Source organism: Erpetoichthys calabaricus, chromosome 3 (genome assembly GCF_900747795.2).
Source record: "Erpetoichthys calabaricus chromosome 3, fErpCal1.3, whole genome shotgun sequence".
NCBI classification, from domain to species: Eukaryota; Metazoa; Chordata; class Cladistia; order Polypteriformes; family Polypteridae; genus Erpetoichthys; species Erpetoichthys calabaricus.
The window spans coordinates 198366675-198380016 of NC_041396.2; the positions used below are offsets into that span (position 1 = coordinate 198366675).

At 38.9% G+C, this 13342-nt stretch overlaps 1 protein-coding gene across 1 annotated transcript in view; it reads right to left on the bottom strand.

The window, feature by feature from the left end:
• prep (prolyl endopeptidase) overlaps positions 1 to 13342 on the bottom strand; it is a 345233-nt gene that overhangs the window by 21955 nt on the left and 309936 nt on the right. Inside the window, exon 14 of the mRNA XM_028797649.2 lies at positions 10554 to 10710. Coding sequence (XP_028653482.1) covers positions 10554 to 10710 — 157 coding nt within the window. The remainder of the gene's footprint in view (positions 1 to 10553; positions 10711 to 13342) is intronic.

Below are 13342 nucleotides of genomic sequence, written 5' to 3' on the forward strand. Positions count from 1 at the left end.
AGATTCACTCAGCTTTGATGCGGTCCTTGGCTTAGGCACATACATATGCAAATCACATATTTTATAACAAGGAAACTTATGATTTATTTGAAAGAAGACACCCTTTGGTATATAAAATATCATTTTTACTTTGATTGACTTGTGGGTCTAATGACCCTCCATGCATAAGTAGTTAACAGCTAAAGTCCCTACAAACTAAAAAAACACCACAGCAAAAAATTGGTCCCAGGATCCTTAGACCAGGATTTAATTTTACAGTGCAGAATGAGGATTCAATAATGGATAAATGATTGCAACTCTGAATAATATATACTGTATAATGGAGATGGAGAAGACCTATTCATAAATATTTGGCAAACACTTTGTAAATGTGAGCCTCTCAGCGACTAGAGAAGCTATATAGTATTTTTGAGATTTCTCAGTGACTAATGAAAATGAACATCTTGAAGCAACCTCTACTTTATTTACTTAGCAGGCACTTTTATTCAGGATCTCACAAGTGTCTCCATAGCATCAGGGATGAGAACTTAATTTGTGCTGTTACAGGAAGCCAATGTAATGGTTTGAAAAGAGGAATGATATGTGCAAGTCTTGGCTGACTGAACACCAGATGCACTGCTGCATTTTGTATAATCTGCAACAGCTTGGTGACACATGATGGTAACTACTGCCAGCAGAAAGTTGCATTAGTTGAGACATGACAAGACCAAAGACCATCAGTCGTGCTGCATACTCTGTCAGATATGGTCTGTTCTTATGGATATTGTATAGAGTGAATCTACAAGACCAAGAGACAACAGCAACATGGTCCCTGAAGGACAACCTTGACACCCCAAGGTTGTGCAGAGACTTGGTGGGTGTTAGTGATAATGAGCACAGAGATATTGTAATGACTAGATGAACAAGTAAATAATAATAATAATAATTCATTACATTTATATAGCGCTTTTTCTCAGTACTCAAAGTGCTAAAAGTAGCTCTGTCTTTGGTTTTCCTTCTTCCAGGTTGCAATATCAGTGAGACATTCAGAGATTCTAGCTTTTATAGTGTTGTCCTCTGGCGGGAAAAACAGGTATAGCTGCATATCACTGATAAGAAAACTAGAAGTTGCTAACAACTTTGCAGCTTTCAAGCCAATGGTTATATTGGATGGAAAAAAGAAAACAATAACGGTAATTTTTATTTACATTATGCAAGTTATTATCTGAAGCAAGCTGATAGAAGCATCTCAGACAAGTTCTGTTAGTACAAAGAATGCTACTTTATATTTTTATTTCTTCCCAGTTTTGATATTTCACTACAATTCTTACAAACCAAGTGTAATCGGTTTGTCCCGTTCAAGAGTCACAAGCATGTAAGATCGGATGGCCATTTTCAACTTTTAAATGAAACCTTTACACAATTAAACTTTGGTAAAAAAAAACGCTTTAAGGAAGTTTTAGCTAAATATTAGCAATAGAAACGGTTTGGCATACGGTAGGTTGTAGATCTGTAGTGTTGCTTTAGCAAATTAGCCATCTTTTCTCTTTTTCCTCCAGATTGCAGCAATATTAAAGAAATTATCTCCCTTTATTGTCTATCAGCAATATATTTACAAAATTTGCTGCTGCTTATGGATTTACATCTTATCGTCATAAAATATAAAAATATAACTGAATAATGGCAGGAATTTTAACCTCCTCTTAAACTGATCTCAGCTACTTGTGTGGGCCACTATGTACTAACCAGTAGTAGTGAAGAGTGCAGTCATCGTAAAACCTGTAGAAAACAGAAGGATGTGAGCAAGTTCAGAAGAGAGAAGGCACAAAATACTGCTTGTATATTATAAAGTGTATATGCGCATTCACTAGGGAGAAGACATATCACTTGGTATTAAGTCGTCTGCCATCCTTTACAAAAAGTTGTGGCATCTCATAGCTTTCATCACCATTATGTTTTTTTGATAATTTGGATTGTTACAGGGCGGCACGGTGGCGCAGTGGGTAGCGCTGCTGCCTCGCAGTTGGGAGATCTGGGGACCTGGGTTCGATTCCTGGGTCCTCCCTGCGTGGAGTTTGCATGTTCTCCCCGTGTCTGCGTGGGTTTCCTCCCACAGTCCAAAGACATGCAGGTTAGGTGGATTGGCGATTCTAAATTGGCCCTAGTGTGTGCTTGGTGTGTGGGTGTGTTTGTGTGTGTCCTGCGGTGGGTTGGCACCCTGCCCAGGATTGTTTCCTGCCTTGTGCCCTGTGTTGGCTGGGATTGGCTCCAGCAGACCCCCGTGACCCTGTGTTCAGATTCAGCGGGTTGGAAAATGGATGGATGGATGGATTGTTACAATATTTATTTAATTTTTCAAATTTTCTTTATTTCTAGAGTAATTTGATTTTTAAAAATTTGGCTAGAGATGTTAAGGTCTACATAGTGCTAAATTTACTGCATATACATGATTATAAAGGATTGGGAATAATGTTTTTGAATAATCTTTTGAACTGCAAATTAACGAATGATGTGTAATTTAATCTCATTGTTAATCTGCAACTTCCTTTATTCATTTATAATAATGACAAATATTACAGCTTAGGTGAATTCTCATGGCAACATAACAATGACAAGCATGTAGATTACACCAGCCTTTACATTTACATCCTTACATTAACTATTTTTTAGCAACAGACCTACCAGATTTATGCAGTTTCAATGTGCTTAACTATATTTATGCAGAAAAGAAAATAGGGCCATTAGTCAGTTTGTTCCAAATCTCACACTTTTGCATAAGCTATGAGCCCAGACACCAGAAGAATATTCTTAAGATCATGGTTTGAAGAACAAATTATAAAGACAAAAAAGTAAACTGAAAAAACGATTTATTCTTCATTTCAAGCATAGTGTCACAAGGACATACCCCCAAACAATGTCTGAGACAGAAAATATGAAGCAGTTAAGCATAAATCAAGGCATCTTGAAGTAATGATCTTTTCGGAAATAACGCTCTTCTTCAACAGAAATAATACTTAGGAAAAACCAAGGGGAAAAAATATATTCTTTTATGATTTAAGGATAGCTCACTAAAAGAATGGATTTACAAACAAACTGCCCAGTAAGATTATACCTACAGTGTACCCACGATTAACTTTAACACACTTACAGCAAGGTACAGTGAGAATGAAGTAAAATTCCATTACAGTGTGCCATACAAGGCTGAAAGGTTCTTAAATATTGCTTCTCTACTACAGTAGTGGGATTTTGTGATGTATATGTCACTCTGAAGCTGAAACAACAGACTCTGAAAAATCAATATGACAACTCTGAAATTGATTCATGTTCACTAGGGGTTTGCTCATTAGCAGCACATTTCCTAGCGGTAGATTGAGAAGAGGATACCAGACTGAAATGACAGTAAATAAAGCTAATCTGCAAGTAAAAAGAGTTGACATCTACAGCACTGTTTATCATCTGTTAGGATGGGCATGTTTACTATGGAAACAATTTGAGAGAGAGGGTACTGATCAGAGGCATTTCCTCAATTGTAGATGACTAGCTAGAACTCATAACAAGCAGCAGTCAAGCAAACACCTAAACAGTAGGACATGAAGGTTTGAATAGTGCCAAAGAGGTATGTTAAAGCCAGGACAGGAGATTTTCTAAATGGCTATTAAATGGAATGTAGAGTGAAAGCATAGTAATTATTTCATTCATTCATAAGTGAATACAAAGTATAGCTTACAGAGAACAGCTAGAAAGACATTAAAATAATGCATGTACTTTCTCTTACTGGAACTGAAAATATGATTCCACTGAAGCTGATGTGAATATCATTCAAAATTAGAGTACTATTTAAAAAATGTATTGTATGGGATATTGCTTAGTTATGAAATTTAGCTGCTTTCACTGCTGCGGCTGCACAGATTGTCTCTCTCTATATAAAAGGAAATCCTGGAATGGAAAGCAAATGCAAGGCTACGATACGTGATAATCTCGAAAGACATTTAAAAGACCCGCGAGACCAAGGAGACTTGCCACGGTGCGTCTCGCGGGGACCGTAAACATGAGACTTGGTGCCAAGAGATTGTCCCAGGGCCATAGCAAAAAGGACAGCGTCTGTACAGGCTTTAAAAAGATCGAAGGGTAGCGCGACAGCAGCTACCCCAAACGAACGCGAGCAGCGTTATACATCCTGCAAGAAAGAATTCAAACACGCCCGGGGCCAGAAATAAAAGACAGGTATTGCTTTTACAAAGTCACATGAGGCCAGGCAGCGAGCCATCATTTAAAACACGTCAACAGACCTCTAATCTAGCAGTTGTTGGATTGCTTTTGGCAGGCAAGCATCATGTGCTCGGAGCTCTTAAAACAACGACATGCGACAGGCAGAAGAGGCAGCTAGCAAGCAGCAAAAAGACAGCAAATGATCCAAAGGCATATGCTTAGCGTACGTTCAGCCGCAACACCCTTCACAACACGAGCAGTATTATACGTCTGGGAAGAAAGAGATGTAAACACGTGCAGGGCAGGAAATAAAGAAACAAGTATTGTTTTTACAAAAGGTTTTAAAGTAAAAGTGAAAATAATGCATATGTAACAATTCACAAGAAAATAACAACCTCTTTAAATTGTAGATTGCCTGCCTAAGGTAAAGTCATCCCTGATGAATGGGGACGTGGGAATGAGGGGTTCTTTCATTGGATTAGCGCTATTTCAGATGTTGAATGGCAAAATGGGGGAGGCAGCTTGATGAATGAGGTCTCCAGGTCTTAAAACAAATCCAAATCATATTATGTGATATCATCTAATGTGAAATTCTACTCCGTACTTCTAGAATGTTTATTTTTATAATGTATTGAGGATTTATTCTGTTCTATGTATTGTACTGTATGACTCAGAATCAAAAGACAATGAGTAAAATGACAAACTAGAACTTCATAAAGACGTTTACAAACGTTGACGCTAAACACATGCAGAGCAGGTTAGAGACTACGAAACCAGTGAAATTAGAAAGCTCAAAAAAAAAACAAAAAAAAAAACCCGGCACTATACACATGTGGAGAAAGTTAAAGGGTATGAAAGTAGGAAAATTAGAAAATATAAAAAAAGAAAGTAAAGATCGCAGTGGCGCAAACAAACAAACTGCCTCATTTAACTATGCACCAGTCTAACTTTGGTTTTGCACAATAATTACTACACTATTGCACCTTAACACTTAATTGTACTTTATTCACATAATTTTACTTATTTATTATGTTCTACTATACTGTTATCTTTCGATCTATGACTTTTTGTTAATCTAACTGATATTCTTCTAACTTTGCACAGTTTTTGATAAGCGGATCAGGATGCATTTCACTGTGTGTTGTCCTGTATAACTACGCATGTCACAAATAAAGAATCTTGAGAATTTAAAAAACGGAGTTTACCACACATGCATTTATTTATTGGTTGCTTTGTTAATATATATATATATATATATTTATCTGTCTGCTTATTTAAAAACATAAATTTATCCCAGGAGTCAAAAACGTTCTGTCTAGCCCTTTTACAAAAACCTAGACAAAAGCTGGGGTATCACCTTGGTAAACCCATGTACTTTTGGAACTCTGAGAGGAAAATAGCACGACTTTACAGACAGGAGTCCAATGCAGAACTCTACTTACTTTGTTACTTTGTAAAAAAAAATAAATATTAAATGCAGATGATGTAGATCGTTTTGTCTGTGCTGAAATTCCAAACAGAGAAACCTATTCTGACCTCATTAAAAAGATTCAGCATATTGGGACCCGCAAGATTACAAATATTGTTTTTACAGAAGTTCTGAAATAAAAGTGAAACTAATGAAATAGCAACAATTCAAAGAAAAAAAAATCTTAAAAGTGTGTATCCGGAAAAACAAACACGGGGGTTGGCGAGCGAAGCGAGCAGGGGGCGAAGCCCCCTAGTAAGAATGTAAAAAAGACATCCAAATATTTAACGATTCTGACTCATCCATCCCATGACCTTAGAAAAGTTCACAGTTTGATAATTATTTTATATTTCTTAAATCACATAATAAAGTTTCATAAAAAGATGAATGCAAAACTGCAACTCCTTCATTGGTGAAACATTTATCAACATAAACTTTTTGGCAATTACTGAAGAACACTATTTTGAATAACTTCATTGTGGTTCAGCAATTCCAGTATAACTTTCACCTTTTCCTTCAGGATATTGAAATCCAAATGTCAGGATATTATCGGAATAGAGCAGGTTGCCCTAAACAACTTTTACTTTGTTAAATCATTTTGGGTCTGTGCTGAATAAAAAGCACCATCATAATATAAAACACCAACCTCTGTTGCCCTGCATTGAGTTTATGCCATGGGTATTTTTTGCAATTTGATCAAAAAGTTCAAGTTTTTGTCTTAACTACTAACTTAATGTTTGGCTATATTTTATAGTTCATATTTCTAAAAAAGACTTTGATGATTGTATTTTAATTGGGAATAATTTGTAATCCTGCATTGTACACTGGCCAAAAATGTACAACTACATTGTAGGTATTTTGTAACCAGAAGCTGGACAGCCAACCAACTGGACAATCAATAAGGTAGGTGGGCATTGAAAGGTAGAAAACAAGGACCACCCTGGCACTCAGCAGCATCCACAGAAAAATCTGTTTAGCTGCTTCCTTGCAAAACCCAAAATATTCCTCTGGATGGGCATAATGCTGTCTCCTTATCCAAAAGTTGTCAAAATGATCCCACACGGGTTATCACCCTGCCAACTGTTGATTATTGAAGCCATTGTAGCAATTTTTACATGTCCAGCATCTAAGACACTCCTCTAAATTTAGACAGATTTTACCTGACAGTATTCATTTTTCAGTTGCAGTATGCAGCCTGTTACCTTCCTCTCACTGAGCTTTATGATGACAGACTCAGATGCCAATGAAGTGATGGATTTTAGCATCATTAAATAAAGGGAAGTCTTATTAAATGACAAAACGGGCAATTATAATTATTTTCTGATGGGCATGGAAATAAATACAAAAAGAGGACCAACAATTGTGGCGTATCTCTCTAAAAGTAAGGGTGTGCACTTCGGCCTTATTTCCATTTTTTTATTAATAAAAATGTTATATATATTGTGGCAGACAGCCAGGATCTCTATATTCAGGGAGAGCAGCCCTGGACGGTGCAATACCTCCACCTGGATGCTACATGGCCGCCCCCCTGGGTTGGAGTCAATGTTCCCTCTAAGCTGAGCGCGTGAGCAATCGCTCACACGAATTCAGAGCGTCACTCATACTTCCCGCATGATCGCTCATTCCGACGGCATCGCTCGTACTTATCGCACGATCACTCACTCCGACCGTCGGAGTTGGTGCTCATAAATTTTTGGCTTAAACAAAATGTCGCTCATAAACAATGTTTTTTGCTCACTATATGCTACTCCTTAGAGGGAACATTGGTTGGAGTGGTGCCTCAGTTTCCCGCAGGGCTCCATGCGAATTGGAGCTGGGTGCAGCCCTATTGGGTTCTGCAGGCACCGGCAGGGGGTGCTGCAGCTGGGACACCTGAGCCTGTATGGGCAGAGTATTTGCCACACCCGGAAGTGCAACTGGAACTCGGCGATCAACCTCCTGGAGCTCTTCCGGGCGGACTATAAAAGGGTCCAGCAACCACCACTCAATTGCCAGAGTCGGGAGGAGGAGGAATAATATACATATATAAATAAATACATACAGTGCATCCGGAAAGTATTCACAGCGCATCACTTTTTCCACATTTTGTTATGTTACAGCCTTAATCCAAAATGGATTAAATTCATTTTTTTCCTCAGAATTCTACACACAACACCTCATAATGACAATGTGAAAAAAGTTTACTTGAGGTTTTTGCAGATTTATTAAAAATAAAAAAACTGAGAAATCCCATGTACATAATAATTCACAGCCTTTGCTCAATACTTTGTCGATGCACCTTTGGCAGCAATTACAGCCTCAAGTCTTTTTGAATATGATGCCACAAGCTTGGCACACCTATCCTTGGCCAGTATCGCCCATTCCTCTTTGCAGCACCTCTCAAGCTCCACCAGGTTGGATGGGAAGCGTCGGTGCACAGCCATTTTAAGATCTCTCCAGACATGTTCAATCGAATTCAAGTCTGAGCTCTGGCTGGGCCACTCAAGGACATTCACAGAGTTGTCCTGAAGCCACTCCTTTGATATCTTGGCTGTGTGCTTAGGGTCGTTGTCCTGCTGAAAGATAAACCGTCGCCCCAGTCTGAGGTCAAGAGTGCTCTGGAGCAGGTTTTCATCCAGGATGTCTCTGTACATTGCTGCAGTCATCTTTCCCTTTATCCTGACTAGTCTCCCAGTCCCTGCCACTGAAAAACATCCCCACAGCATGATGCTGCCACCACCATGCTTCACTGTAGGGATGGTATTGGCCTGGTGATGAGCGGTGCCTGGTTTCCTCCAAACATGACACCTGGCATTCACACCAAAGAGTTCAATCTTTGTCTCATCAGACCAGAGAATTTTCTTTCTCATGGTCTGAGAGTCCTTCAGGTGCCTTTTGGCAAACTCCAGGCGGGCTGCCATGTGCCTTTTACTAAGGAGTGGCTTCTGTCTGGCCGCTCTACCATACAGGCCTGATTGGTGGATTGCTGCAGAGCTGGTTGTCCTTCTGGAAGGTTCTCCTCTATCCACAGAGGACCTCTGGAGCTCTGACAGAGTGACCATCGGGTTCTTGGTCACCTCCCTGACTAAGGCCCTTCTCCCCCGATCGCTCAGTTTAGATGGCCGGCCAGCTCTAGGAAGAGTCCTGGTGGTTTCGAACTTCTTCCACTTACGGATGATGGAGGCCACTGTGCTCATTGGGACCTTCAAAGCAGCAGAAATTTTTCTGTAACCTGCCCCAGATTTGTGCCTCGAGACAATCCTGTCTCGGAGGTCTACAGACAATTCCTTTGACTTCATGCTTGGTTTGTGCTCTGACATGAACTGTCAACTGTGGGACCTTATATAGACAGGTGTGTGCCTTTCCAAATCATGTCCAATCAACTGAATTTACCACAGGTGGACTCCAATGAAGCTGCAGAAACATCTCAAGGATGATCAGGGGAAACAGGATGCACCTGAGCTCAATTTTGAGCTTCATGGCAAAGGCTGTGAATACTTATGTACATGTGCTTTCTCAATTTTTTTATTTTTAATAAATCTGCGAAAACCTCAAGTAAACCTTTTTCACGTTGTCATTATGGGGTGTTGTGTGTAGAATTCTGAGGAAAAAAATGAATTTAATCCATTTTGGAATAAGGCTGTAACATAACAAAATGTGGAAAAAGTGATGCGCTGTGAATACTTTCCGGATGCACTGTATGTATTTATTTATATATATATATTATTCCTCCTCCTCCCGACTCTGGCTATTGAGTGGTGGTTGCTGGACCCTTTTATAGTCCGCCCGGAAGAGCTCCAGAGCTACTTTCCGGATACACTGTGTATATATATATATATATATATATATATATATATAAATACACATATATATACATACATACATACATATACATATATATATATATATATATATATATATATATATATATACACACACACACACACATACACACACACATGCACACACACACAGACACTAGACACTCCGGTAGTCTGCTATATGGTAATATCATAATAATAGTTTGATAATGTAAAAACATACTTCATAATAATCATTACATTAGAGAAACAATTACATGTTTATCTGTTTGTTAAAAATAATAACTGCAGCAGATGTGCTGGCAAGCCCCCATTAGTTTAATACAAAATTATTTTGCAGTAGAATATCCCTTCTGGGATGGAGATTATTCTTTGCTAGGTATGAGACATCTGGCTTTGGCCATGCTCCATGATGGAAGAAAGTTTTTAGCATGTGGAATTCAAGTATCATCAGAGCACATCTCAATTTCAGATAAGAAAGAAACCAAGTTTGAAAAGTATTTCTCATTACCCAAAGTTTACTGTTTAATGATAGCTGAATTTTGTAATGCTTGATGTGCATTAAACTGTGCTTTCAGTAATTTTGCTGAAGAAAACCCATATAGGACTTTAATGTATGCTTACCATTTTCTACTCATCAGATAGCCTTCAGTACTTTTACAATGACTGAACTGTCAGCAGGAGAGCTGTAACAACAAGCTCCTCGCTCTATTAACTCATTACCACAGTGATCAGTCCTTCTTTTTCTAAGAATTAGAATTTAGGAGATGTGTTCAGCTTGCATACTCCAAAACTTAGTGAGTGATTAGAATAGTAATAATAAGTAGTCAGCCATTGTTGCTGACTACAGCTAATGGATGTTAAAAACTCTTCTTAACTGAAATATACATACTTTAAATAATTACTTCAAAATGCACTAAGCAATTTGCTGGACTTATAATTTTGGAAAAACACACTTACCTAAAAATATTTATATTTAAGTATTTCATGGTATTCTAACTGAGGCTGTTATTGGCTTACCTACACAATAAGAACATGAATAGCCCATAAGTTTTCCTACCTTAAAAAATACAATTTAGGTTATGAACAGTACTCACTTGATCAACCAGTCATACTGCTCCTTTATGTCTGAGCACCCAAAGTCAGTGGTCCAGGCATGGCCTATAGTAAATTTATGGAACTTCAGCATATCCATGACCCCAACTTGAGCAACAGCACAGCCAAATAAGTCAGGTCGCTGGTTCACACATGCAGCTAAAAAGAGGGAGAAGAAACATCCGGTAAAACTACAACAAATAGTATAAGCTGGTAGCTACCGTTTACAGCTCTCATTATGGTTTTCACAGATACCTGGTATTGGGTTATTGAGTCTCATGGACATCAGTATTAAGATGCTTGACTTTTCTCTTCAAAGAATTGTAACAGAAGTATTTGCAATTCAGCGAGTATAGTCAATGTTTACATTCTAATAATGCTGGTACAAAGGCCGCTGAATACTGTTTGTGCTTCCACAAGCACCATAAAATCAAAATAATGTTTTGATGATTCAGAACTTAAATATACCTATTATCAGTCACATTTAATTAATTTTAGTAATAGAGAGGATAAATCCTATCCTAGCATCACTGGGATGTTGATGGAGACTAGCTCTGGGTGAGAGGCCGCTCCATCGTAGGGTACACCCATTCATACACCATTAATTAAAGTTACAGGAAAGTCCAAGTCAACACAGACATAGGGAGAAATTGCAAATTTATCAATGACAGCACTGTACCTGAAATATGAACCAAAGAATCTGGAACGATGAAGTGGATATCATAACATATTACATATTCTTATCTAAAACTTTATATACTGTATATATACATACATACACATACACACACACACATATTATATATATATATATATATATACACACACACACACACACACACACACACACACACACACACAGTTAGGTCCATAAATATTTGGACAGAGACAACTTTTTTCTAATTTTGGTTCTGTACATTACCACAATGAATTTTAAATGAAACAACTCAGATGCAGTTGAAGTGCAGACTTTCAGCTTTAATTCAGTGGGGTGAACAAAACGATTGCATAAAAATGTGAGGCAACTAAAGCATTTTTTAAACACAATCCCTTCATTTCAGGGGCTCAAAAGTAATTGGACAAATTAAATAACTTGAAATAAAATGTTCATTTCTAATACTTGGTTGAAAAACCTTTGCTGGCAATGACAGCCTGAAGTCTTGAACTCATGGACATCACCAGATGCTGGGTTTCCTCCTTTTTAATGCTCTGCCAGGCCTTTACTGCAGCGGCTTTCAGTTGCTGTTTGTTTGTGGGCCTTTCTGTCCGAAGTTTAGTCTTCAACAAGTAAAATGCATGCTCAATTGGGTTAAGATCAGGTGACTGGACTTGGCCATTCAAGAATTTTCGACTTCTTTGCTTTAATAAACTCCTGGGTTGCTTTGGATGTACAATATGTTTTGGGTCATTGTCCATCTGTATCATGAAACGCAGCCCGCCCAATCAATTTGACTGCATTTAGCTGGATTTGAGCAGACAGTATGTCTCTGAACACCTCAGAATTCATTCGGCTGCTTCTATCCTGTGTCACATCATCAATAAACACTAGTGTCCCAGTGCCACTGGCAGCCATGCACGCCCAAGCCATCACACTGCCTCCACCGTGTTTTACAGATGATGTGGTATGCTTTGGATAATGAGCTGTTCCATGCCTTCTCCATACTGTTTTCTTGCCATCATTCTGGTAGAGGTTGATCTTGGTTTCATCTGTCCAAAGAATGTTTTTCCAGAACTGTGCTGGCTTTTTTTAGATGTTCTTTAGCAAAGTCCAATCTAGCCTTTCTATTCTTGAGGCTTATGAGTGGCTTGCACCTTGCAGTGCACCCTCTGTATTTAATATCATGCAGTCTTCTCTTTATGGTAGACTTGGATATCGATACGCCTACCCCCTGGAGAGTGTTGTTCACTTGCTTGGCTGTTGTGAAGGGGTTTCTCTTCACCATGGAAATGATTCTGCGATCATCCACCACTGTTGTCTTCCGTGGACGTCCAGGTCTTTTTGCGTTGCTGAGTTCACCAGTGCTTGCTTTCTTTCTCAGGATGTACCAAACTGTAGATTCTGCCACTCGTAATCCATCCATCTATTTTCCAACCCGCTGAATCTGAACACAGGGTCACAGGGGTCTGCTGGAGCTAATCCAAGCCAACACAGGGCACAAGGCAGGAACCAATCCCGGGCAGGGTGCCAACCCACCGCAGGCCACTCATAATATTGTAGCAATTTCTCGGATGGGTTTTTTCTGTTTTCGCAGCTTAAGGATGGCTTCTTTCACCTGCATGGAGAACTCCTTTGACCGCATGTTGTCTGTTCACAGCAAAATCTTCCACATGCAAGCATCACACCTCAAATCAACTCCAGGGGGGTATTTTCCGTACGTCGCTTAAATCAGCCGAGATCAGGTGCATCATCTTGGATGAGTTAATGCTGGTAACACTCATCTGGGATAGGTCGGTTTTTCAAACGCAGCCGTGTATTAGATTAGTCGAGCTGGATTTAATCATCCAAGATGAATGCGCGCGCCCACGCTGATTGAAAAGCCCATATATATTGAGTCTAGAAAACATGATTAGCAAGTCTTTGATAGGCTGTAACAAAATGACGAAAGAACGGGCACATTTTTTTTTCACACACGCGGCGCAATACCTTTTATTCAAAGGACATGAAGAATTTCAAGATTTAATATGCACAAGGGGTAACACTGCAAAAGCAGCCCAGACCAGAAAAGACGGCTGGCATAAAGTGGCCAACAAATTAAACGCTAAGTAGTGTGCACTGTACTTACTGAATGCA